This window comes from Rattus norvegicus, chromosome 1 (genome assembly GCF_021556685.1).
Source record: "Rattus norvegicus strain SHRSP/BbbUtx chromosome 1, alternate assembly SHRSP_T2T, whole genome shotgun sequence".
NCBI lineage: Eukaryota > Metazoa > Chordata > Mammalia > Rodentia > Muridae > Rattus > Rattus norvegicus.
The window spans coordinates 123,100,898-123,127,576 of record NC_141534.1 but is presented as its reverse complement, the minus strand read 5'-3'; the positions used below and the strand labels follow the sequence as shown (position 1 = coordinate 123,127,576).

Below are 26,679 nucleotides of genomic sequence, written 5' to 3'. Positions count from 1 at the left end.
GTTTGTACTTGTCAAAATCTGTATTAATAAGAGATGGTTCCTCTAGGCCGTCTACTTCTTTGTAAGAGTGGGGCAACTGAGACCTAGAAGGAACCTGCAGTGCAAATAAGTAGGACTTTTGAAGGCCTTGTGTGTAATGTCTTCTCAGTTAATCTATTTTGTTTATTTCCACTAGTTGCTAACATCTACAGTATGTACTGATTCTTCAGATTTATCTTGCTTAATCTATCTATCTAACTGTCCATCTATCTATCTATCTATCTGTCTGTCTGTCTATCTGTCTGTCTATCTATCTATCTATCTATCTATCTATCTATCTATCTATCTATCACCGCCTTTGTTGTCTCTGCCTTTTTCTCCTTATTTCTTTTTATTACACTAAATATATAAGCCAAGATCAAGAGAAGCACATTATATTTTTCATTCAGTCTTTTATCTAGGATCCTCCAGAATTTTCTTTCCTCATGAACTAAACCTTGTTTCCCAAATGTACTGAGAGAATTACCATTCAGAATTTCAATATCAGAGCAACTAAAGAGAAGAAGATGCATGCTTGGGTGGATAATAAATGCTGGCCGTCTTGGTCTAAACTTTCAATCAAGTATGATACAGAAGAAACTAGCATGAAAGATGTGAAGTCTTTGGGAAGTGATGCCTCAAGGTCAAAGTACAGGAACTGTTTTCCAAAAATTATGTGGTCATAAGTCTATTGTCTACCAATTTCGCTAGTGACTTGATTCACTCAAGTGGCCCTGATTTTGCAGGCATGGACACATCATTGACAACAGCTGACACTTGTCGTAGTGGCAGGGATGGATTTCTGAAGACATGCCAGAAGAGACTACTTCTTCAAGTACAACTCAGTGACTGCAAGGTACCCCACTTTTGGGGGGATGAAAGTATCATAGGATGATAGGCAAGATCAACAGCATCAATTGGGTGGAGACAACCATAGCATGGAAGTCCAGCTGTATATGTGCTACAGAGGTAAAGCTAGAGAAGTTACCCAGACCCTTTAAAGATGCCAGAAAATCATAAGTGTAGCAAAAATATTAAGATCTTGAGTCATTAACACCATTGAGGTTTGATTTTGCTTTGTTCATTTGCTTGATCCTTCTCTCTTGAAGTAAGAAAGTAGTTTAAAACTTTTTTCTTTAATTTTTCAAGACCATATTTTCCAAGTGAGATTTTGGAATTTTAAAGAGATTTGGATTATAAAAGAAATCACTGGACTCTTTAAAATACTGAATTTGTAAAGTGTTTGAAATGGCAAGGATGTGGTATTCTGTGCATTCCAGGATATGTTTGTTATTCAACATTTTGTAAAATATGTGCCTAACTTAAACAGATTTGAGCTTGTACTTCATCTCCAGTGCACGTTAGATTTCCTAACACAACACACAGGAGGTAGAGGCAGAAAAATATGAATCTCAAGATCATTCTAAGCATTCTTCTGGACAGCCTGAGTCCATTTCAGAGGAAAGGTAATATATTCTCTGTGCTGTTGTATGCTAGAAATATGTAAATTGCTTTTTATTTTATAGTAATTTCATTGAATGTATTGACTTGAGCTTCAGAAGACACATTCAACTTTTAAACACTATTCATTCTATGAAAGATGATGGGGTCTTTTAAAGTTGTATAATATACAATAATATTGTTATTTGGTTATGAGACTGTGAGATACAAGTATAGAACACAATGGTTTGAATGAGATGTCCAATATTATTCTCCAATTTTCAAATACCTTACTCCAAGTAGATGGCTGTTTGGGGAAGATTAGGAGATTCAGCATTGCTGTCCAAAAGATATCCCTGGAGATAATTTTCTATCCATCAAATATCTCATTATTTTTCAAATAGCCCTCTCTTCTTCCTTTCTGCCCTTTGAGAAATAAGTTGCTTTTTCAGCAATCTGTTGCTTGCCACTGAAGATACAAAATGATAAGAAATAATCCTTTGCTGCCACAATTTTAATTTTTAAATATATCTTTAAATTTGTCAAGAAAAAATTAAAAATCATTAAGTACACAATTCTTTATATTCCCTTTATCTTTTCTGATAATTTTAAGATCTATTAATTCCATGCTACTACAACTCTTCTAAGTTCCTATGTTAAATATCCATTGAATTAGGCCTGCATAAGTCCTCTTTGTTACACAGATATTGTAACACAAAACTCTTCATAAGTTTTCCAAATAACAATATCAATGCTAAAATTCGAATCAAGTCACAGATTATGCAGTCATGGTTTTCATCGGTAGAACACCATAACATAGATTACTGCACGCATGTCATACATGGCTTTATTCTTAGATACTATTGAGAAGGTTAGTCTCTCTTTCAATTTGATGTGATCAAAGAATCACCTAAGAAGCAAGCATCTGTCACCCTTGAACATGCATAATTTAATTATTTAATTGCAGTTGGAGAACCTGTCCTCCTGGTTAGGACCAGGTTGAAGATCCTTAGCACTGGCCTCTTCACTGACAAATTGGCTTTCTGTGTCCCACTCAAGAACTCTGCCATGTCAGGATTCTACAAATTACATGGAACTGCAAATTTGGAGACATACACAGACATTTGCAAGAACATACCTCTATGCATATGACCCCCTACACACACACACACACACACACACACACACACCCCACACACACACACACAAATGGACTGGGGGGGCAAATGGAGAGGGAGATAGAAAGTAAGAGAGAAGGAGAGAGGGAGAGAGGAGAACAGAGACTGAGAGAGGCAGAGATGGAGACAAAGAAAAATATGCACACATAACTAAAATTTATAAGATCTAGCTAACCATGGTGACACATGACTTTAAATTTAGCACTTAAGAGAAATATCTGATTTCAAAGCTAGCCTGGTCTGCAAAATCAGTTCCCAGTCCAGCAAATTCTAACTGGTAAACTCTGTCTAAAAAACAAACAAGTAAGACTTTGATAGCGACAATTTTTCAAAACACAGAAATAATTCACCACTGAATATTAAACCAATGCTTTTAGGAAACAACAAATATTAAGTTCATGGTAAGGGTTTCATTTACATGGATACTTAGGAAGTTGTAAAAATACACTTAATCAAGTAAAACCTGATTAATGCAGAACATTGTTAATGCAGCATCTTTTATTCATTAATGATTTCTCCTGATAGTACTATCAGGAGTACTTTTACAATCTTTTTGGACATTCCCTAGTTTGTATCACATTTTTCCTAAGCACGATTTCTTTCCTAAGTACAGAGATCTGAAGGTGAATATAATTCAGTATTATGTGGTCACCATTGGCACGAAACTACCTTGAATTTATTCCTAACCAATTTATACAGGGGTTTATAAAGACCCTCCTTTTTTATACTAGCAATAGGACAGCTTAAAGCTCATGGCTGCCTGCCTTGTGTCATTAGCTTTAGAAAAGATTTTGAATACCTACAGCCTGGCAAACATGCACACATGCATGGTTGGAGGGTTTTAATAGCTCATAGCACAGACAGGTTGTTGGAAGTGAATTAGTCAAGTCAGTGCATCAGGTACTGCTCAGAGAAAAGGCAGCCAAAGATGCCTTTCACATAAACACTAGGAATAGTCAGCAAGGCAGTGCAGTAACTAAGGTCAGCATCCACTTTGACCCCTTCTTTTTTTACTGGTAGATATGATTTGTTTAAGTATTTGTCTAAGACATGGTTTGCATATTAGGTATTGGAAATTCATTGGGATTAGAACATTATCCTGTACATCTCAAATCTTTGACTTCAAAGAATCAGGTCAGAAAGCTATCACATCTGGACCTGTCCTGTGCTGTTTGCTGCAGTGCCCCTCTATAAATATATAGATATAAATATATAAATATTAAATATATAAATATACAAATATCTACACACATAGGAAGCCTAACACAGCTTCCAGAACTGAGAGGTTGTAGAGACAAATCTCCACTAGCACAGTCCTCAGTTAACAATATGTGAGAGCAAGTTTTCAGCCTTCTGGCCCAAAATCAAGTGACAGACTCTTGAAATGTAGATTTTTGAAAGGTTGATCATCCTGTTGTGGCAGAGCTTATAAATAAACTATTCTGCATAATTTGTCCTTTTCTAGACAGTATTAGTCTGCATATGAAACAGGCAGTTTTGTCCAGTAACTGCCTAGCCACAAAGTATTGTCTTCACTTGGAGGTAGAGATGTTCAATTTCTTCATTAAATCTGCCAAAGAGGAACTGTTCTCCTGTTCTTCCATAATAGCTCTCAAGCACCATTCACTGTTTGTCTGTGGGTGTCTGTATCTCTCTGAGTCAGTTACTAGGTAGAGAAGCTCAGAGGAAAACCTGTTCCTGTCTGCAAATATTACAAATATCATTAATGTTGTTAGGGATCTGTACTTCCACCATTGGATGGGGCTCAAGTTGGTCAGGTTATCAGTTGACTAGTTCCTCCGTCTCCACTCCATTCCTTGTGCCTACATTTCTTGTACACAGAATAAATTTTGGGTTGAATATTTGAGGATTGTTTGGTGTCTCTATCACTCTTCTGGCATTAATATCTGGTTCCATATCCCCAATGCTGAGAGTTGTAGCTAAGGTAACCTCCATTGATTCTTCAGATACCACCTTATCCCAAGTTTCTGTTTCACCCTGGAGATATCCAATCCCCATTTTCCCAACACATTCCCTTGCATATTTTCATTCATTTCATGGCCATGTAGCCATATCTCATGTTCCTCCCCACACCCACCCCTGACAATCCCATTCTCTTCACTATCCTCTCTCCCAATTATATCCCTCCCTCCATATGCCTTTTAAGACTATCTCCCCACTTATAAATGAGTTAAAACAACCATGCTTTGACCTTCTTTCTTTTTAACTTCTTTGGACCTGTGCCCCCGCCAGGTGGGGATTTAGGGGGACCCATACCTGTGAGAGAACGGGCGAGAAAGAGGAGAAGGTCTGTTTGTTGAGAGAAATGTTTTTGAGAGCATTTAAAGCTCTGAAGCAGGAACTGAAGCTTAGGGCGAGGGGAGTACTGGGAAGTACCCAAGGACATAAGGTGAATCACTAAACCGCAAGATGTTCTTCTTAGACAATGAGGCAACAGTCTTCCGGGAACCTGTTCTTTCTTTGAAAAGGTCAAGTCCTTCTCAGGAATCTGGTCAGGGCAGGGCTCTAGCTTTGTCCAGTCTGCCAGTCCGGTCCCGGACAGGCTTGTGGAGGGTATAATGGATAGCCTCAATTTTAGGTCTCATATCTGCTTATAAGTGAGTATGTACCCTGCATGTCCTTTTGAGACTGGGTTACATCACTCACGATAATATTCTCAAGTTCCATCCATTTGTATGCAAAATTCATAATGCCTTTGTTTAAGAACAGTCAGGGAGGAGAGATACCCAGAGTATACCCCACTTACTCAGGAGAGAAGGAAGAGGACTTTGAGAAATAATTGTGAAAGGAACTGATTAGGAGGAGAACATTGATACAGATGCAAAGTAAATACTTTAGAAAACAAATTAGAATTTATTAGAAGGTTTTAATTGTGTACCATAATTGATTTCTTTGTGTCGCTTTTACATATAATGTATATTATCTTATTCATCCAATTATTCCTTTTAATGAACTTTTTATATATGTTTCTGTTCCCTTTCTTAAATCCACATAGTCTTTTACCCTTTTCTCCTTCCTCTTTCCCTCTTTCATTTTTCTTCCTTTCTCCTATCTTCTTCCCCCTCATTCCTTCCCTTCATTATTTTCTTCATTCACCATTCTCTCATTTCTTCTTTTACTTTATTATTTTAAGTTTATATGTAATAACTTGAAACTGACTTTCTGGAGAAATTTCTTATGCAGTGATATTAGTAACTTCATAGGCCTATAACTGGTCAAAGTACTGAGCATAGGGACTGTTGAAAGCTTATATGTACATGATAATACTATATCACACCTCCAAGAATATCATGAAGGGGATAATAATTGGAGAATAATAATTGGCAAAAGGGAAGTGTGTTAGGTTTGAACATATTTAAAATATAACATCACCATTACACCATTGGTCTCACAGAAGATATTATTTCTGGCAAAAAACCTGATATTATTATTGTACTGTAAGTTTAGCAGAGGTAAAAAGAAAGTAACACGCAACTTATTAAATGATGCATTAAACATCAGTAGCTGTGACTTACATATGAAATTAATCTTTATACAAAGTATAATTTATCTCAGAATACAAATATTAACTCTACATGTATCATCCTAGTGATTGGTAATATTCCAAACACTCTGACAGTAATTATCACCTTGCTGATTTCTATATTTATTCTTCATAGATTAGTTTATCTAGTGGGTTTGGCCTATTGCTGCTCATATTATGTTAATTTGAGTCCCCTAAATTGTTTGCATGAGAATCCCATATCTTCACTTAACAGAGGCACCCTGCCCCCATTTGGTTCTGATTGGTAAATAAAGTTGCAGGGATCCAATGACTAGGATAGGCATACAGAGGCCTGACTTTTAGGATTCAGGAGCCACAGGGGCAGGGAGGAAGGAGGAAAAAGAATGAGATTCCCATTGCCAGGAGAAAGACAGACTCCATACCTGAGAAAGTACAGGGATGCCATGTTAGATCTAGGAAAGAGCCACCCCAAGAGGACTGCATGATTGGGTCCAAAGAAGCAAAGGCAAAATATAGAGTTTAGTAAATAATAATTTGAGAATATCAGAAGGAGGTGAATTAGCCACATGGAGGTTGGAAAGTAGCTGGTACATTAAATTATTCTTGTTATTCTAGGCATATCCATATATAAAGTCTCTCTCTCTCTCTCTCTCTCTCTCTCTCTCTCTCTCTCTCTCTCTCTGTGTGTGTGTGTGTGTGTGTGTGTGTGTGTGTGTGTGTGTGTGTGTGTGTGTTTCATTTGGGAAAACAGAACATTGGGGTAGGTAGCAAGAAATATGCATCTGCCACCAGGATTTTTTCTTGATTGGGTACTACACCAATTTATATTCTGTGAATTCATCTCAAATTCTTCTGGAGTGGAATCACAAAAATTTTCTCGTACAGTGTATTAAAAACATCATTCTCCCTCTTTTTTTAAAAAAAGCATCTTGGTTTATATTTAAAAAAAATAGGAGGTTGGGGATTTAGCTCAGTGGTAGAGCGATTGCTTAGGAAGCGCAAGGCCCTGGGTTCGGTCCCCAGCTCCGAAAAAAAAAAAAAAAAAAGAACCAAAAAAAAATAGGTTTGACAAGGTTTCATTATTATAATTTTTATCATCTATATCTTTCCCAGTTTCTGCTCCACAAGTCCCCTATCCCATCCCCTCTCCTCCCTGCTTCTGTAAGCATGCTCACCCACCCACCTGCCAACTCCTGCCTCACCACCCTAGCATTCCCCTATGCTAGGGCATTGATCCTTCATCAAACTAAGGGCCTCCCCTCCCACTGATGTTACCTAAGGCCATCATCTGCTACATTTGCAACTGTAGCCCTGGGTTCCTCCATGTGGACTGTTTGGTTGGTGATTTAGTCCTTGGGAGCTCTAGCAGGCTTGGTTGGCTGATATTGTGGTTCTTCCTATGGGGTTGCAAACCCTTTTGGCTTCTTCAATCCTTCCCCTAAATCCTCTGTTAAGTCCCCATGCTCAGTACAATGGTTGGCTGAAAGCATCCACATCTGTATTGGTCAGACTGTGGCAGGTTTCCTCCAGAGACAGCTATATAAGCTTCTGTTAGCAAGCACTTCTTCACATCAGCAATAGTTTGGGCTTGGTGAATGCATATGGGATAGATCCCCAGGTAAATGGCATTTGTTTGAAATTTAATGGGTTTACAGTTTAAAAATAATCAGAAAATATTATATTTTTTAAAAAAATGATGGTAGAAGCTTGCCCTGAGTACTTCATAGTTTGTTGGGAATATATTTGTGGCCAAGAAACAAGTAAAATAATAGGGAATGGAAACTGGTTAAGTACTAGAAAACCTTTGGCTATTGAAAATGGGTAGGGATAAGAAACATATTGAAGGGAAGGCCTTGTAGGGCATCAGTGGGAGGAGAGGCACTTGGTCCTTGATGCCCCAGAGTAGGGGAAGGTCTAGGTTGGGAGATGCGAGGGAGTAAATGGGTGAATGAGGGAGCACGCTCTTAGAAGCAGGGGAAATGAAGAGGATAATATTTAAAATGTAAATAAAAATAATATTCAATACAAGAAAAAAAGACACACTCAGGTGTAGAAGCTGGTGGGTGCTTGTTCACTCAAAAAATATTTCAATAAACATGATTTTATATGAAAAAGTACAATTATCATGAAAAATAATAATCTTGAGGTGAATTTTATTAAAAAAGAACATGATAGGAAGAACAACAGGTCAACTAACCCAAATCCCCCAGAGTTCCTAGAGAATAAGCCAAAAAACAAGGAGCATACATGGGCTCATTTGTGCTCTCAGGGACATGAGGTGCAGACCTCTGCCTTGTATGGCCTCCTTGGAAAGGAACATACTAAATTCTGTAGATCCTTGATGCCCCAGGGAAGAGGAATGCTGGTGATGTAGGGTTAGGGTGGGGAAGCACTCTTTCAGAGGTGGTGAGGGGAGTCGGGGGTTAAAGAAATCATGGAGGGGAAAGGGGAAACAGGCAACTTTTCGAATGTAAATAAATAAGGTAGTTTAATAAAAACACTAATTTAAAAAGAATGAAAATCATAGTTATCATATATGTTTATTTGTATGTTGCCTTTTTTTCTTTTCTCTTGTTTCTATGCTTTCATGGGTCAAACTTCTATGCTTGGTGATTGATCTACAGGTGTGTAACACTCTTCCTCCAAATATTTAAGGTTCTCCTTTCTTTATGTAAAAGCTTAACTTTCCACATATATTTTCTTTTTCCAATTATGAATGATAATATGTTTCAGTACTTCGAAATTCAAATGTGAATTTTCTCAAATTTGATATGTTTTCTCTGAATCTCAATGTCAGCATAAAAAATTGAAATTAGAGGTCCAAATTCCTAGAACATTCTCCGTCACTGGAATTTATCAAACTGGCACTCTAGAGAAGGGGAAATGTCAGGCTATGGTTTAAGCGGTGGACAGATTAGGAGTCTGTGTGATTCTGTAGCCTAAGAAAGAAAAATGTCCCACTCTATATAAAACTTGGACTGACAGCTCAATATCGTTATTTACTATAATTTATGTCCATATTGTCTCCAAATAATAACACAGCTTATGGACAAGGAGAGAAATTTAGATATCCTCACAATATTGTGAGAAAATTGTCAGTAATTCATTTTGACATTTCTTTCTGTATAGGATGTTTTCCTTTATACTTTCAGTAATTTCCAAACAGAGCTAAAACTTGGAGGACATGTTGCATGTAACCAGGTTTTATAGTTTTGTGTCAGGACATCAGGTGTTATGGTACAGTCCTTGAATCATTTGCAGTTGAGTTTAAGCGTGTAATCAATAAAGTTCAAATTTCATTCTTCTATCTGCAGCTATCCAGATTAATCAGAACTTTTCAGTATTTTTTAAATTTTTTTCAACAAACAGAAGACAACATCAGTGTAGAATTATATATGAGTTGTCATTTCTATTCAATCGATCAATGTAATATGTTATAATGACATATTGTGTAGATTTTAACACTTCAGCTATATAACGCCATGTCAAATCATGTTCTATTTCTTCTGTTCTATTACTCACAATTTTTTATTTTGGTTTCGTTTTTGGTTATTTTGTTTGTTTGGTTTTAAGTTTTAATCTTTGGTGTTGTTCTTTTATTTTTTATTTAAATTTTTGGCAAGGTGAAACTAGTTAGACCTATATGAAATTACAACTATATTTTTAATTTTGTACGAAAAAATTGTTCAAGATTATATTGAAAGTGTGAATTACATTTTGAAGAACAGTGATTTGTAAAGTAATAGCTCTGTTATATCATAACCATGGAGGCATTTTAGCCTGTAATTTCTTATTCAATTAACTTTTCTACTTTCTTATATCATCAGTGTAGTCTTTTACATTTTGGTCGTGTGTGTGTGTGTGTGTGTGTGTGTGTGTGTGTGTGTGTGTGTGTGTTGGGAATGGTGTTGTTTCTGATTTTTTAACGTAGTATCTGTTGTATATGATGGCTCTCAAATTTTCTGTGTTAAATTGTAATCCTGTCAACTTTGCTGGGTGTATCAGTAGCAACAGATTTCTAGTTGAAAATTAAAGAAACTATATATAGAAACATGTATTCAAAAGAAGATATCTTAACATCTGACTTTCTTATCTGTATCACATTTTTCTCCTTCACCGTTGTTCTTGCAGTAAGACTTGTAATAATGTAATAAGTAATGGGAAGAGTGACATTCCTTGTCTTTTTTCCAAAGTATTATCAGTAATACATATCTCCGTTTACTACAGTTTCGACTCTTTTTCTATATTAACTGTCTTAAGTCAAAATATTTTCTCTATATCCTTACCAGTGGTCATATTTCTAATAAAAAGTCACACTTGCTCACCCAGCACCCAGCAATGTTAATGCCATATGCTGAAACTATACTTGAGTACACATTTACTGTACTCGTAATTTTAATGGTTGTTTATTTGTTATTGACCGACACTGAATGCAACAAGAATTATGTCTAAGCAAACCCTGAGGACAGCATGAAATGCTGCATATAATTAGAAATACATATTTTTCTGTGCGAAATGACCATTTAGAATAGCATCAAATATTCTATGCTATGACCTACAACTTCCCTCGACATGATTTTGAACTATGTTTGCAGTGCCATGCCTGATTTTTTTTAGCCTTTGAAGAAAGCCTCAATTGCAACACAGAAAGTGGTTCCTTCGTCTTATAGACAGTTTCACCGGTACTGTACTTTTGGCACATTTTACCTCTCATGTCCTTATTGTAGCTTGCAATGTCCAGCAGTTGGTAAAAAATCACTATCTTTTCTCTTGCTGATACCCTGAATAGCACTTATGTATAGTATTAAAGATAACAGAATCAATTTTCTAATTACTCAATGATTGACTGTTTTTTAATGTGTGAAATATGAAATATGTGAAACCTTCAACAATATGGACTTATCTTCATATTTCAAGGGGACTCAAAGTAATTACATTAGCCTGATATTTGTGGATGCTTTTTGGTTTTATGACCAAGAACTCCTACAGATGTAATCTATGCCTTTCAATGAAATGCGCATTTAATAACCCATATATTCTTGAGATTCACTCTCTGATTCGTTGTATAAGATATAAGGCTGTGTCCCAGAAAGTATTCACGATTATATAAATTGATTTCTTATATATCTAACCTTTGGATTGTAGTTCTGTCACTAGTAATTTACAGTACAAGACAAAAAGAAATATTTTCTTTTGTTTTGTTTTAAATTCTCAAGTCACACTTCATGACTGAGTGAAATCAAGGCATTAACTCAATGTAGCAACTGGAGGCAGGAACTTAAGCAGAAGCCATGTTGCTGCTTACCCGTGTTCTACTTGTGGGAAACTAAGAATGCTTTCTTATATTTACCAGGATCACCTGACTAGGTGTGGTACCACACACAGTGGGCTGGGTCCTCCAACATCAATCATCAATTAATAAAATAACCCCACAGACTTGTATACAGGCAAACTGGATAGACATAGTTTAACTGATGTTCTTTAATTCCAGAATTAATTCCAACTTGAGTAAAGTTGACAAAAAAAAAAAGGATAATATGCACCGAGAATGTAGCAAATACATATTTTCTAAGTTACAGAATTTATTTACAAATTTGATATACACTTTGACTAGTGGATCAGAATTCAAAGTCCAGAAACAAGGCAAAATCCAATGAAGAGTTTATTTTACACACATAACCCAACACAACTTACTGGGTCACACCTATTTTTAAAATGTACTCTCACACATACAATTAGAAATCTTTGAGATGCCAGATTAAAATTCCTTTTTAAAACACTCTAAACACGAAAGGAAAATATTAAATTACCACAAATTCTAAAACTGTTGAACAATTCATTATTACTTTTCCATTATTTATATATAGATTATACTTCCTACCACTGAGTGTGTATATGTACGACTTTTATGTAAGTGTACCTATATACATGACACAATGTATCTGTGAAGTTCAGAATGTACCTTTTGAGAGTTGTTGGTTGAGTATACTCCATGTGGATTCCAGATATCTAATTTTGAACTCAAAGATAGTATGGCAGGTTCCCTTATACTCCAATAAATTTCCCTGGTCCATTTGCATTAACAATATTGCATTAATTAAGTGAACATAAGATAAGTACCACAACATTCTGGTAATATATGTACAATTTTATGGTTACTTTTCAGGACTATTTCCATCAAGTGCAAATGGGGTCAATTCCTTAAATTTTTGTGATGCATGTTCAATTTATTTGCTTCAATCTAAACTTTTTGGAAATAATTTGACTTACCTGAATTTTTTATTACATGTGTTTTACCTCTGAAGACCCACAGGCTGTTGCATATGTCCACAAAGATCCCCCAAGGACAAGAAACATACAAATACTTGTTACACTGTTTTTATTTTTATAACACAGAAAAAAAACTTCTTACAATATTATACCAGGGTTTAAAATTGTGACATGGAAAACAGCAATTGTTTTTGAAGTCCACAGTGTTCCGTACATGGAAAAGCATGATTTAAGTTGCCGAACTCCTGAAATAGTGGGAAGAACTAGCATTGTATGTAGGGAATTTTGCTGTCACAAGGGACTATGTGGAGGAGTCTGTTTACTCCAATAGTTTGTGGAGGATATAGAATAATCTTTGTCTTTAAGATGTTTCTTTGAGTTTTCTTCAGAAAACACATAGGTTTATTGCTATAAGGAGCCAAGAATGGTATGTTTTGACTTACTGGAGGGACTTGTATTGGAATACTGAGTAGCCCTCACTTTTCTACCTCCAGCTTACATTGCAAGGCATGATTATATGTTATCACTCAAGTCACTTCTAAGTAACTACCTCAAGGGTGATGGGGATGGGTGCATAAGGTCTATATGCTCTGGGTCATTCAGGCCCAGAGCAAGGTGGAAAACAGCCCTACAATGAGATTTTCATGGTTTGGAGAGGCCTTGATCTCATTCTTGGTCCAGACTGGGTCCACCAGGGCACTAATTTCTGGCTCCAAAACAATACTCTCACATCTCCATACTGAAATTAATTAATACAAAATAATGTTTCAAATAAAATTCTTAGTTACAAATACCCATTTAAAAATATTTTTACTTAGGATCAATCTTTGGTAAATGTTGAAAAGAAATAAACTAGAAAAAATGAAAAATACCTAATATAAAACAAGGATAAATTATTATTACCCTACACATCCTACACATCCAATACTTCAAAAAATATAAAGAATTGTATATGCAAAGGAAATAAAATATTCAGTGTGGAGGAGATATTCAATGGCATAAGCAGAGGAATCTATGGGTAGATTGGACATATTCTTCTCTAAATTGCTACTGTTACTTCTGTTATTCATACAGTTATATCTTCATACATAACAATCTAGTTCTACATTGTGTATAAATATAATGTCAAATACAACAGAAGAGAGTGATATTCATACCTGGAATAGAAGTGTAAGTAATATTGATATGATCCTTGATTTTCTTCCTTAATACTTACACCAACACTGCATATGCTGAATTTGTTTTCCCCTCATCGATTACCTTTTAAGAAAGCTTTCTGTGATGGTTTATATATGCTCCACCCAGGAAACAGAACTATTAGAAGAGATGGCTATGTTGGAGTAGGTGTGTAACTGTGGGTATGGGCTTTAAGACAACTATCCTTAGTGACTTGAAGCCAGTATTCTGCTAGCAGCCTTTATATGAAGATAGAGAAGTCTCACCTCTGCCTGCACCATGCCTGCCTGGATGCTGCAATGCTCCTTCCTTCATGATAATGGACTGAACCTCTGATCCTGTAGGGCAGCCCCAATTAAATGTTGTTCTTTATAAAATTTGCCTTGGCTAATATCCACTTATTAGTGAGTTCATACCGTATATGTCCCTTTCAGTCTGAGTTATTTCACTCAGGATATTTTCTACTTCCCTTTATTTGCCTGCAAATTCCATGGAATTCTCATTCTTACTAGCTTTGTTGATTGTAGATTTCAGCACCTTGCAAGCCCACCAGTAATGGAGTAATGTTCCTCTTTCTCCAAATCCTCCCGAATATGTGCTATCACCTGAGATTTTTCATTAGTAATTCTGAATGGTGTAAGGTAGGATTTCAGGGTGGTTCTGATTTTCATTTCACTGATCACTAACGACTTTGCAGATTTCTCTAAGTGCTTCTCAGCCATTCAAGAAGACTCCGCTGTGAATTCTCTGTTATGTACCCCATTTTTTGATTGGATTGATGGTTTCTTGGTGGTTAGCTTCTTATGTTCTTTATATACTTTGGATATTAGCCCTCTATCAGATGTGAGATTAGTTAAAAAAATTTCCCAATCTATAGGTTGCTGATTTTCCCTATTGACAACATCCTCTGCCTTACAATTTCATGACATGCCACTTATCAATTCTTGATCTTAGAGTCTGAGTCACTGGAATTCTGTTTAGGAAATTTCATACTGTGGCAGTAAGTTCAGGCTTTTTCCCAGTTTCTCTTATATTAAATTCAATGCATCTGGATTTAGTGGATGTTAGAAAAAAACTCACTAACAAATACCCAGGATACAATCCACAAAACTCAAAAAGGTTAACAAGCCAAAGGGCCCAAGTAAGTATGGCTCAATCATACTTGAGATGGAGAAGGAAACAATTACAGGGGGAAAGGGAAGGAAGGACCTGAGTGTGAAAGGGGACAGAGAGGGGAAATGGCAACATGATGATATATATAGGGGACAAGATTGAAGCCTTGAGGTCTAGAAGAAAGATTTGAAACAGGCAACCTGGAGAGGAAGGAGGTGGGGGGGCCTTCTAGAATGTACCAGAGACCACGGAAGTTAGAGACTCTCAGGACTCAAAGGCAGTGTCCTTAGATTAAATGCCAAACAGTGGGGAGAGGGTACTTGTAGAGTCCACCTCCAGTAGAAAAAAAGGGCATCAAGTGGACGGATTTGGGTTGCCAACAAACTGTCATAAAACCTGGCAAAACATTGTTCCTGTCTGAAAGAACTGGAGGGATAAAAAAGGAGAAGAGCCTAAGGCAAATATGGTCCAGTGACAGGCCCAAATTGAACACAGCTGAACAAGGCCAGGCTGTGATAAAGCAGATTCTAGCTGAAAAAAAGTTTAAATCCAGGCATGGTGGTATATGCCTTTAATCACAGCATTATATGAGACAGAGTCATGAAGATCTTTGTGTTCAAGATCAAACTACAGAGCAAGTTCCAGGAAAGCCAATATTAGTATAAAGTAGATTAGTATAAAGTATACTTTGCATATATTTGATACATATGAAATATATGTGTATATACAGATATATATATATGAATTTCATATAAAAAGTATACATATATTTATATGAATATCTCCACATTCCGATCAATTATTGCTTTCTTTTACTAATTTTTTTTTACAGTTCACCCATTAACCCCCCTCCTGGCCAAACCTCCCGAAGTTCTTCACCCCATGGCTCCTCTCTCCTGTCTCCAAGAGAATGTGCCCACTCCCCAACCCCCTACAAGGCCTCCCTGGAGCCTCTAGACTTCTGAGGGTTAGGCATGTCTTCTCTCACTGAGGTCAGACCAGCATCTGTGTATGTGTCATTTCCTTAGACCATCTATTCTTTGCTGTGTGGTACATGGATCAGTGTTTGAGAGAACTCAAGTGTGTAGGTTACTTGAGACTGCTGGTCTTCCTATGGTATCCAGCTTTCTTAGCTTCTTCCAGTCATTTGTTAATTCAACCACATGGTGCCCAACTTCAGTCCATTGTTTGGATATAAATATCTGCTTCTGTCTTGGAAAGCTGCTTGATGAGCCTCTTAGAAGATAGCTATGCTAAGCTCTTGTCTATAAGTACACCATAGCATCCATAATAGTGTCAGGCTTTGGAGCATCCCCTTGTAATGGATACCAAATTAGGCTGGTCACTGAACCACCCTTCCTAAAGGTTCTTCTCCATTTTGTTCCATGTAGTTGTTTTAGGCAGGAACAATTCTCAGTCAGAAATTTTCACTGTGAGATGGCCACCCCATCCCTTCACTTGATGGCATGTATAGTTATTGTTTATATTTTGTAATTATATATGTAGTTTATTGTGTATTATATTACATATTATATTATAAAATTTGACATATGTACATAATACACAACTATGATAAAGTACTCATGTACTTCATATAAAATATAAATATATACATATACATGTATACACTTCATAAAGATTCTTCATACATCCTTAGTTTTGCTTACACACTCCATTTATTTTACTCAAATACAAGACCTTTCCCCATTCCTGATTTAGCATTTTGCTTCCAGTATTCTTTCTACATTATTTTATATCACATATGCTCTAGTATTCTTACTTATGCTGTAAAATAGTATAAGATATATATATATATATATATATATGTTCCCAAATAACTTCTATATGCGCATTTCACTTCTCTTAAACTTTGCTGTCAAACCCTATTTTTCCAAAACATATCACACCACAATGAACATAAAACTTCTCCCTCCAGAAATCACCTTTCTACTTTCATTAAATAAGTATTACATTCCCACTCCTCTCTAATTATGTTTCTTTATGCCAATGACTAGTTCTCAGAATCATATTTTTCACATGGCTTCTGTAAAACCACACAAGACAAAAGGCATCTAATATGGAGAGAGCAGGGAGCTTTTGTCTTTCTCAGATTTGAATGAGATCACTCTCTGTTACTATTTCTTTTCATTTCCATCTATATAACCACAGATTTAATTTTTCCTATCTAACCACAGATTTCATTTTTCATTAAACATTATTTAACTGTATTTGAGAAACTAATATATATGTGAATATAAATATATGAATAGCATTATCATAATAATTATTCACATGTGAGTATGTTTTTTTTGTGTTTGTGTGTGTGTTACACAAAAACACATGTACTAACAAAAACTATGCAGTTAGAGAAAAGTTTCTTTTTTATTGGATTTTGTATTTACATTTCAAATATTAGCCCCTTTCCCAGTTTGCCATCCATAAACAAGCATCCCAAACCCCCACCCCTTTCTTCTATGAGGGTGTTCACCCACCCATCCACACACCTTCCCAAACTCTCCGCAATGACTTTTTTCTTACACTGGGGAGTAAAGCCTTAGCAGAACCAAAGGCTTCTGCTCCCATTGGTGCCCAACAATTCCGCCCTCTGCAACATATGCAACCAGAGCTGTTGGATTGTCCATGCTTTGGAGGTGGTTTAATCCCTGGTAGCACTGGTTGGTTGGTATTGTTTTTCTTATGGGGTTGCAGGTCCCTTCAGCTAATTCAATCCTTTCTCTAACTCTTCCAATGGGGACCAAATTCTAAGTTCAATGGTTGAATTTGAACATTTGCCTCTGTATTTCTGATGTTCTGTGAGAACCTCTCACGAGACAGTTGAATCAGGCTACTTTCGGCATGCACTTCTTGGCATCAGCAATATTGTCTTGGTTTGGTGGCTGTTTCTATATGGGCTGGATGCAAAGTTGGTACAGGCTCTGAATAGCCATTCCTTCAGTCTCTGCTCCAGATTTCTCTCTTTATCTACTCCTATGAATAGTTTTGTTTACCTTTCTAAGGAGTATTGAAACACCTGCACTTTGGTTGTCATTCTTCCTGAGCTTCGTTTGGTCTGTGCATTGTATCTTGGGTAATAGCTCTTGGACACTATCTTCTTATCAGTGAGTGCATAGCATGTATGTGGTTTTTCTGTGTGTGTGATATGGTTACCACATGCAGGATGATATTTTTTAGTTGCATCCATTTACCTAAGAATTTCATTAAATCATTGCTTTTAATAGCTGAGTATTACTCCGTTGTGTAAATATACCAAATTTTCTGTATCCATTACTCTGTTGAAAGACATCTTGGTTCTTTCCAGCTTTTGGCTATAACTGAAAAGCCTGCTATAAAAAAAAAATTAGCATCTGTCCTTGGTATATGTTGGAGCATCTTTTGGGTATATGTCCAGGAGTGGTGTAGCTGGGTCCTCAAATAGTATGTCCAATTTTCTGAGGAACCTCCAGACTGTTTACAAGAATGGTGGCACCAGCTGTAAACACACCAATATTAGAGTTTTCCTCTTTTTCCACATCCTCACCCAGCAACTGTTCTCACCTGAGTTTTTGAACGTAGCTATTCTGACTGGTGTGAGGGGGATCTCAGTTTTGTTTTGATTTGCATTTCCCTGATGACTAAGTATGTTGAAAGTTTCTCTAGGTACTTTTCAGCCATTCGATATTCCTCAGCTGAGAATTCTTGTTTAGCTCTGTACCCTATTTTTTAACAGGGTTATTTGATTCTCTGGAGTCTAAGTTCTTGAGTTCTTTGTATATTGTGGCAAATTAGCCCTCTACAGGATGTAGAATTGGTAAAGAATTTTTTTCCCAATCTATTGGCTGCTGTTTTGTCCCAGTGACAGTTTGCTTTGCCTTACAGAAGCTTTGCAATTTTATGAGGTCCCATTTTCCATTCGTGATCTTACAGAATAATCTACTGGTGTTCTGCTCAGGAAATTTTCCCCAGTACCCATGTGTTCGATACTCTTCCCCATTTTTTCTTCAATTAATTTGTGTATATCTGTTTTTATGTGAAGGTGCCTGATCAACTTGGACTTGAATTTGTATGGCGCAAAAAGAATGGATCTGTTTGCATCCTTCTAAATGCTGACCTCGAGATGAACCAACACCATTTGTTGAAAATGCTATTCTTCTTCCACTGGATGGTTTTAGTTCCTTTGTCAAAGATCAAGTAAGGATATTTGTGTGGGTTCATTTCTTGGTCTTCAATTTTATTCCATTGATCTACCTGCCTATCTCTGTACCAATACCAAACATTTTTCATACTATTGCTCTGTAATACACCTTGAGGTCAGAGATGGTGATTCCCACAGAATTTCTTTTATTGTTGAGTATAGTTTTTGCTCTCCTGGGTTTTTTCTTTTCCCTAATGAATTTCAAATTGCTATCTCTCCCTCCTCAAAGAATTGATTTGAAATTTTGATTGGGATTGCATTGAATCTGTAATTGCTTTGGGCAAGATGGTCATTTTTACAATATAAACCCTGCCAATCCAAGTGGATGGGAGATCTTTCCATCTTCTGAGATCTTCTTTAATTTCTTTCTTCATAAACTGGAAGTTCTTGTCATACGGACCTTTAACTTGCTTGTTTAGAGTCATAGCAAGATATTTCATATTATTTGTGACAGTTGTAATATGTGTTTTTTCCCCTAATTTCTTTCTCAGCCCATTTATCCTTTGGGTAGATGAAGGCTACTTATTTGTTTGAGTTAATTTTATATCCAGCCACTTTTCTGAAGTTGATTATCAGGCTTTCTAGTTCTCTGGTAGAACTTTTGGGTCATTTAAGTACGCATACATAGCATCATCAAATTGTGATATTTTGACTTCTTCCTTTCCAATATCTATCTATTTGACCCCCTTTTGTTGTAATTGTATAATTAATAATTGTGGCTTCATAGAATTGGGTAGTGGTCCTTCTCTTTCTCTTTTGTGGACTACTTTGGACAGTATTGGTATTATGTCTTCTATGAAAGTCTGATAGAAGTCTGTACTACACCCATCTGATCCTGGTCTCGTTTTGGTTGAGAAACTTTTAATAACTGCTTCTATTTCTTTAGGAGTTATGGGAATTTTTGAATGGTTTATGTGATCCTGATTTAAATTTGATACCTGGTGTCTGTCTAGAAAATTGTCCATATCCTCCAGAGTTTCCAGTTTTGTCGAGTATAACCTTTTGTAGTAGAAACTGATTTTTTTTTATTTCCTCACTTTTTGTTGCTATATCTCCTTCTCATTTCTAATATTGTTAATTTGGAAACTCTCAATTTGCCCTTTAGTTAGTCTGGCTAAGGGTTTATCAATCTTGCTAATTTTATCAAAGAACCAGTTCATGGTTTTGTTGATTGTTTCCATAGTTCTTTTCACTTATACTTGGTTGATGTCACCCCTGAGTTTGATTATTTTTGGCCTTCTGCTCTACTTGTGCATATTTGTTTCTTTTTGTTCTAGCTTTTTAGGTGTGCGACAAGCTGCTAGTACATGCTCCATCCAATTTCTTTTTGGAGGCACTCAAAGCCATGAGTTTTCCTTCCAGCACTGCTTCCATTGTGTTTCATAAAGTTGAATATATTGTACATTCATTTTTGTTAAATTCTAAGAAGTGTTCTATTTCTTTCTTTATTACTTCATTGACCAAGTTATCATTGAGTAGAATGATGTTCAGCTCCCATGTGTATGTGGGCTTTCTGTTGTTTTTGTTGTTATTGAAGACCTGCCTTAGTCCATGGTGATCTGATAGGATGCATGAGATTATTTCAATCTTCTTGAATTACTTGAGCATTGTTTTGTGACCAATTATATGGTCAATTTTGGAGAAAGTAACATGAGAGGCTGAGAAGAAGGTATATTCTTTTGTTTTAGGATGAAATACCCCATAGATAGCTGTTTCATTTGTTTCATAACCTATGTTATTTTCATTGTGTTTCTGTTTAGTTTCTGTTGCCATGATCTGTCCCTTGATAAGAGTGGGGTGTTGAAGTCTCCAATTAATATTATGCGAGGTACAATGTGTGCTTTGAGCTTCATTCCAGTTTATTTTAGGAATGTAGATGCCCTTGTATTTGGAGCATAGATATTTAGGATTAAGAGTTATGGTGGATTTTTTCCATTGATGAATATAAACTGCCCTTCCTTATCTTGCTTTGTAACTTTTGGTTGAAAGTCGTTTGTATTCTATATTAGAATGACTAACCGAGCTAGTTTCTTGGGACCATTTGATTGCATTTTTTTCCAACGTTTTATTCTGAGGTAGTTTCTCTCTTCGCCACTGAGGTGTGTTTTTGTGTGCAGCAAAATGCTTAGACTTCTTTATGTATCCACTCTGTTAGTCTATGTTTTCTCATTGGAAATTGAGTCCAGTGATGTTAGGAGATATTTTTGTTATTTTTGTTGTTAAAGGTGGAATTATGTTTGTGTGGCTCTTTTCTCTTATGTTTTTTTGCAAGAAGATAACATTTTTGTTTTTTCTAGGGTGTAGTTACACTCCCTGTGTTGGAGTTTTTCATGTATTATTCTTTGTAGGGCCAGATTTTTGAAAAGATATTGTGTAAATTTGTTTTTGTCATAGAATATTTCAGTTTCTCCATCTCTAGGTTCCTGTATCCAAAGAGATCCAGGTGGTTTCTGCAGAGCAGAAATGGTGGTCTTCTCTCTGCTCTCAAGTGTATCATCATTTCTGGAGTACAGATTTCAGCTCTGGGTACAGGCAGATACAAGAAGTATCCTGTCCCTGACTGCTCCTAGATTCTTGTGTCTGGAAGGCTCCACCTGGGTTCCTCTTGGCCAGGGATATGAACGAGAATTCTCTGGAATGTAAATTCAAAATAGACAACCCCATACCGGGACTGGACTATGTATTTCTTAGGCTATAGTGTCCAGTGAAGAAATTATTGTCTTATTAATAGTTAATCCTCTTTGAAATTGTTATATGTATAATTGTGTAGTGAAGCCTCTCATACAGATGTTTGCTTCATGTGCCTTTTTCAAAATAACTTTAAGGATATTTATCCTTCCTCATATTCACTACTCAAATCTCAGCTTCCACAACCATCACCGTTTAATTCAATGTGATTATTTGTATATGCTTCACTTAGGTAGTGGCACTATCAGGAAATGTAAGTTTGTTGGAGTAGGTAGTATGAACAGAATTGGAAGTCTACCCTGTGCTCAGGAATGTCTGCACTTCTGATAGTACTACTCTCTCCCAAAGTTATCTGGGTGAAGAGAGCTATGGCACTGGGTCATCTCTGGACACAGAAAGAAACCCCTTCATAAGTCTCTTTTTCTCCTACTATAAAGAAAAGGGAGAGGAGGAGAACATTTTCATGTACAAGTTATACATATATATATTGAAACCATCTGAACATATATGTGTGTAATGACTTAATACTTTTGAAGCATTGTTAGCATTTACATTTTCTAGAACATTTATTATGTCTTTATGTTGATAAATTTCAATTTACAGGTAGAGGATGCACAAAGATCAAATCTCTAAATACAATCAGCCAGAAGAAAGAATAGATGATAAGTAGTGAGAAGAAAGACAGTCAGCCCAAGACTTCTAATCATAAAACCACGGAGTGTGATCTATTCCACTAGTAATGCTACATCACCAAACTACACCAAACAAATCCATCACCTAGGAACAAGTATTCAAATAATAGAGTCTGTGAAGAACATTTTTTTTAATCTATCAGAGCTACTCCCTTGTCTGTATTGTCTGCCAATCCAGTTAAACCATTCTTATAATCTCCAGGAAAATATCATGGTCTTTGGTGTTACGTTAACCAAACTAAATGCTGAAATGGCAAAGGGATAGGCAAGTAATATTGGCCCACAGTTTAACTTGGTACAGGAAATAAATGAACATTGCACATTCCAGCATACGCCTAAACGTAGGACAAACAAAATCGTTAAAGAACATTTTTCAGCAAGTTATGTTTTCTTTTTGTAGCACTGACTAATCTGTTCTTAGTAAGTAGATGAGGGTAGTCTCTATCTTACACAAATTTTCTCTCTCTTCCATATTCCGGTATTACCTTCTGCATTATTTGGCATGTGTGATCATCTAAAATCTGCTACAGAAGCTTAAAAACCTTCCATTAGGTTAGAAATATAGGCTTTGGTATTTTGACATTTCCTCTAGGCGTGCATGGTGGATGCCATGCAGGATTAAATGCAGTGGGCAAGTGAGCTTCCTGGAGACAGTCCATAGTTTGCTCAAATGAAATGGGTGTAACTTAGAAAGGCAAACACGATCATGTCTGGATTACTTGTAGAATTCTAAGTGCTACAAAGGTTAGAAAAAATTTACAATGACCTCTCATATGTTGAAAGCATTTAATTGTATATGGAAGACAAAAATAGTTCATGCTTAAACAAGGAAAAAGACAAAGAAAAACTCATATCATTTCAGGTTGGTTCCGAATTTACTCGATCATTTGAACTAGGAAGATAGCTGCAGGATTTGGTGTTCATTATGAAAGACAGGGATATGAATAAAGCAGAAATAATTGTATTATTAGAACAGAAAAAATGATTATTCAGTTTAGCTGAATAGGACATGGGATAAATGGTGATCTTTTTCATGATTAATACAACTATCACTAGTTAGGCCTAGGAATAATTTTGCTAATATAGACTAGTTTGCTTAAATATTGAAAATCAAGGATAAAAGAAATATTCCTTTGGGGTTAAAATGAACTTGTGGAGAGAAGTGCTGGCCCAGTAATTCAATCTTTAATCCTTGAGAAAACAATGTACTGAGTAATTCATTACTGACTAATCAAAGAGTCTTCATCAGTTTACCCTGTAATGTCAATGGTACTCTTTGACACATTCGGGACTCAAATCTCACACTGGTCCAAGAATAAACACTAAAAGGGATTCTGTCTGACTGGGCAAGTCCCTGGTGCCCTACTGGTTATTTAGGAATTTCATGAAGTTAAGTCCCATGCTAGTCTTCCTCCATTGACTGACTAGTGCTCTTAATATTTCATACGGGCATGAAATACTGTTTTTGATATTCTTGGTTATTATGTTAATGCCATTCCCCCTCATATGTTGCAATACCTGATATTCCTGGGGACCTTCTATTGCAATGACCAAGAGGATATAATGATTATTACCATGGAGAGGCTCATTTACACACTTACAGCTTTTGTCTCAAAGAGGAAGATTTGTATATCATTTAGTTTCCTAATTCCTACAACACTCAGAGTACCCACATCAAATCACAAGACACATAGTATCATAAGGGCAGATTTTAAAGACTCTTAAATTTTTATTTAGAAGCCCTGCTTTGGAATATTGTGGAAAGCCTACCTTTATTCTAATCAAGTAGCATAACCAGGTGGATCTTCTTTACTCAAAGGTCACATCCATCTACAATGCAAGTTATAAACCACTCAAACCTTCCAGTATCATAGCTATACAAAACAAAACAAGTAGAGATCTTTGTCACTTTAAGCAATTATAATATATAATATTCACTAATTATTTTAACTTCCTCTATAATTTCATTAGTAGGGTGCCTGGCTGTATTATGAGCCATATATTGTCACTTTATCTATAGTAACTGTTGAACCTGAATAACAAAAATGTTTCACTTCCAATTTAATATCTACCTCTTTCCTGTATGGTTCTTTTTGTGGTTGTAAACTTTTGGTATTAAAAGAGTGGTCTTTAGTAAAGTTAGAATTTTTATTCTATTTTTCTTGTATACTGAGAGGTATAAAAATGGCAATTGCTGGGGTTGGGGATTTAGCTCAGTGGTAGAGCGCTTGCCTAGGAAGCGCAAGGCCCTGGGTTCGGTCCCCAGCTCCGAAAAAAAGAACCAAAAAAAAATGGCAATTGCTCTGTTGGGGACATATTCACCTTTATGCCCACGCTTGAAGTAGACAATCAGATGGCTCTCTCTGCATTGAAGGAAATATAAACTACATTGCTACTCATAGTACCAGGTCACACGGGGCTACATAGTAAGACACTGTTTCAAGTTGAAGAAACAAAAAAAGAAAATAGGCCAATCAAAAACCCACCCTTCATTTTTACATATTTCTTCCACATCACAGTCTGAAATCATAACTACACCTTTTTCCTCACAGCAAGTCATGACTGGCATAGCAAGTCTTTCTAGATATAGTTCAAGAACAGCTATATGTCTTCCTGTCCTAGAAAAAGGCCACTCAGCAGTTGCCACAGATTTCATGTAATCCTTATCAATATGCATCACTTTTGTGGATGGTGGTATTAAATGTTGTTAATCAATAAGTTTAGGGATTTCCCCACACTTACAGGATAGACCCTATTCATTACAGAGGAATACATTTCCATATAATGTGTAGGGAAATGTCCAAATTGTAATTATCCCATTTGCAGATGGTTTAAATGTAATTGTGTGGCACCACACGACATACGACGGCCAATGTAGCAAAGACGCACATTATCCCAAGGCACTTGGAGAGAGACACTGCTCAGAATTTGTCCCATGTACATTCTGTTGCAGTAAATATTATAAATACCAGAAACTTTTAACTTGCGTTAGTGCCTGCACGCATAGGACCACAGGGCACTGTGGAGTACTTTTATCTCAAAGGATCCACACTTCCCCCCAAAGTACTCTCAGACCCAGGTAATCCCTGAGTCATTCCAGCGTGGCTCCTTGCCATGCTGATCCCGGGAGTTAGTTCCGTCACCCATGGGGCCATAAGTCATGAACCCTAATTTATCTCTGGTTATTATCTCTCCTAGTGGCTCTCTACTAGCCTCAAACTCCCTTGTTCCAGCTAACAGGTAAAATCGCAACTCAATAAACTGTAACTCAACAATCAGGTTTACATGTTCAATTCTCAATCCACAATACATCCACAAAATAACTCACAGCCAATTGATAAAGTTGAAAACCACCCACACAGATAAAATAAATTGACATATAGAAATACATCCCTTTAAAAATATTCATTACAACCTGTATCTATGTAGAGATTCATGAAGATGATCATTTACTTCTGCCTCCATGTTGTTCCTCCCTCCTTTCTGTTTCTCCCTCTCCTTCTAAAACATCTGTTCCTGACTCCCTTCCTTCTCATGCAATGGCAGGCTTTGTTTTGTCTTGTGTCTGCCTTCACCTGTGTAATGATATCAAACTACACATGACAAGGTCAGTTATGTTGGCACTGGTTACATGCTCCCTTTGTCATACGGAAGTCACAGAACCACTACCCCTCACCTTATCTTTGATAATGTCACTTTTCATGCATGACTTTTTTTCACATGAAAAGCTATGTTTAATAATTAAGGTCTGAATTTTCCTCACTATATTTTCAATGAGTATTATTTTATATATTTCAGATTTATTTACATTATTTCTGATATTGAGATTTTTTTCCTTTAGAATCATGGAATGGGGGGAGAGGAATTATATGCCATGAACTATATGGATAGGCATGGAGAGTATTTAGAAATTTGGGAGGAGAATAATGTCAAAATATATTGTATGACAAACTAACTTGCTTAACAAGGATGATACCACTGGAACAAACAAATCCATGCAGAGAAATACATTAAGCCTTGACTGTATACAAAATATTTTATGCAAGTTTAATAAATTGGGAATGTGAAAGATGGATTTTACCAGCAATGAACACATCAGTTGGTGGGTTCAATGACAAAAAATCACCCCTGAAAACACATACATGTAAAACCATAGAGACTGAACATGTTATACACAGATATACACATGGGTATAAATGCATGTGTATATGAATATATACATATAGTAATTCGGATATGGGGAGAAGGTCATTAATTGAATGGTGAGATTGGAGGGTGATACAGGAATATTTTGATGGAGAGAATGAAAAATTTATTTCATGAACTAAAAAATATCAAAAATTTATTTATGCATGCAAAATCTATCATTGTTAAAGCACAAAATAG

General features: G+C 36.3%; 1 protein-coding gene across 46 annotated transcripts in view; it reads left to right on the top strand.

Annotated features, from left to right (window-relative positions):
- The window catches only part of LOC134483395 (uncharacterized), a 235,289-nt gene that overhangs the window by 168,785 nt on the left and 39,825 nt on the right, over positions 1 to 26,679 (top strand). For 20 of the 46 annotated variants that reach the window (XM_087600727.1, XM_087600751.1, XM_087600794.1 and 17 more), the window contains 2 exons: positions 765 to 874; positions 18,755 to 18,909. The exons of 6 other annotated variants lie outside the window; for them this stretch is intronic. In XM_087600727.1, the coding sequence (XP_087456853.1) occupies positions 767 to 874; positions 18,755 to 18,909 (263 nt within the window). In that variant the 5' untranslated portion in view covers positions 765 to 766. Of the gene's footprint in view, positions 1 to 764; positions 988 to 1,348; positions 1,485 to 18,754; positions 18,910 to 26,679 lie in introns of all 46 variants that reach the window. 20 more of the 46 variants (XM_087600861.1, XM_087600941.1, XM_087600932.1 and 17 more) reach the window with 4 other exon arrangements.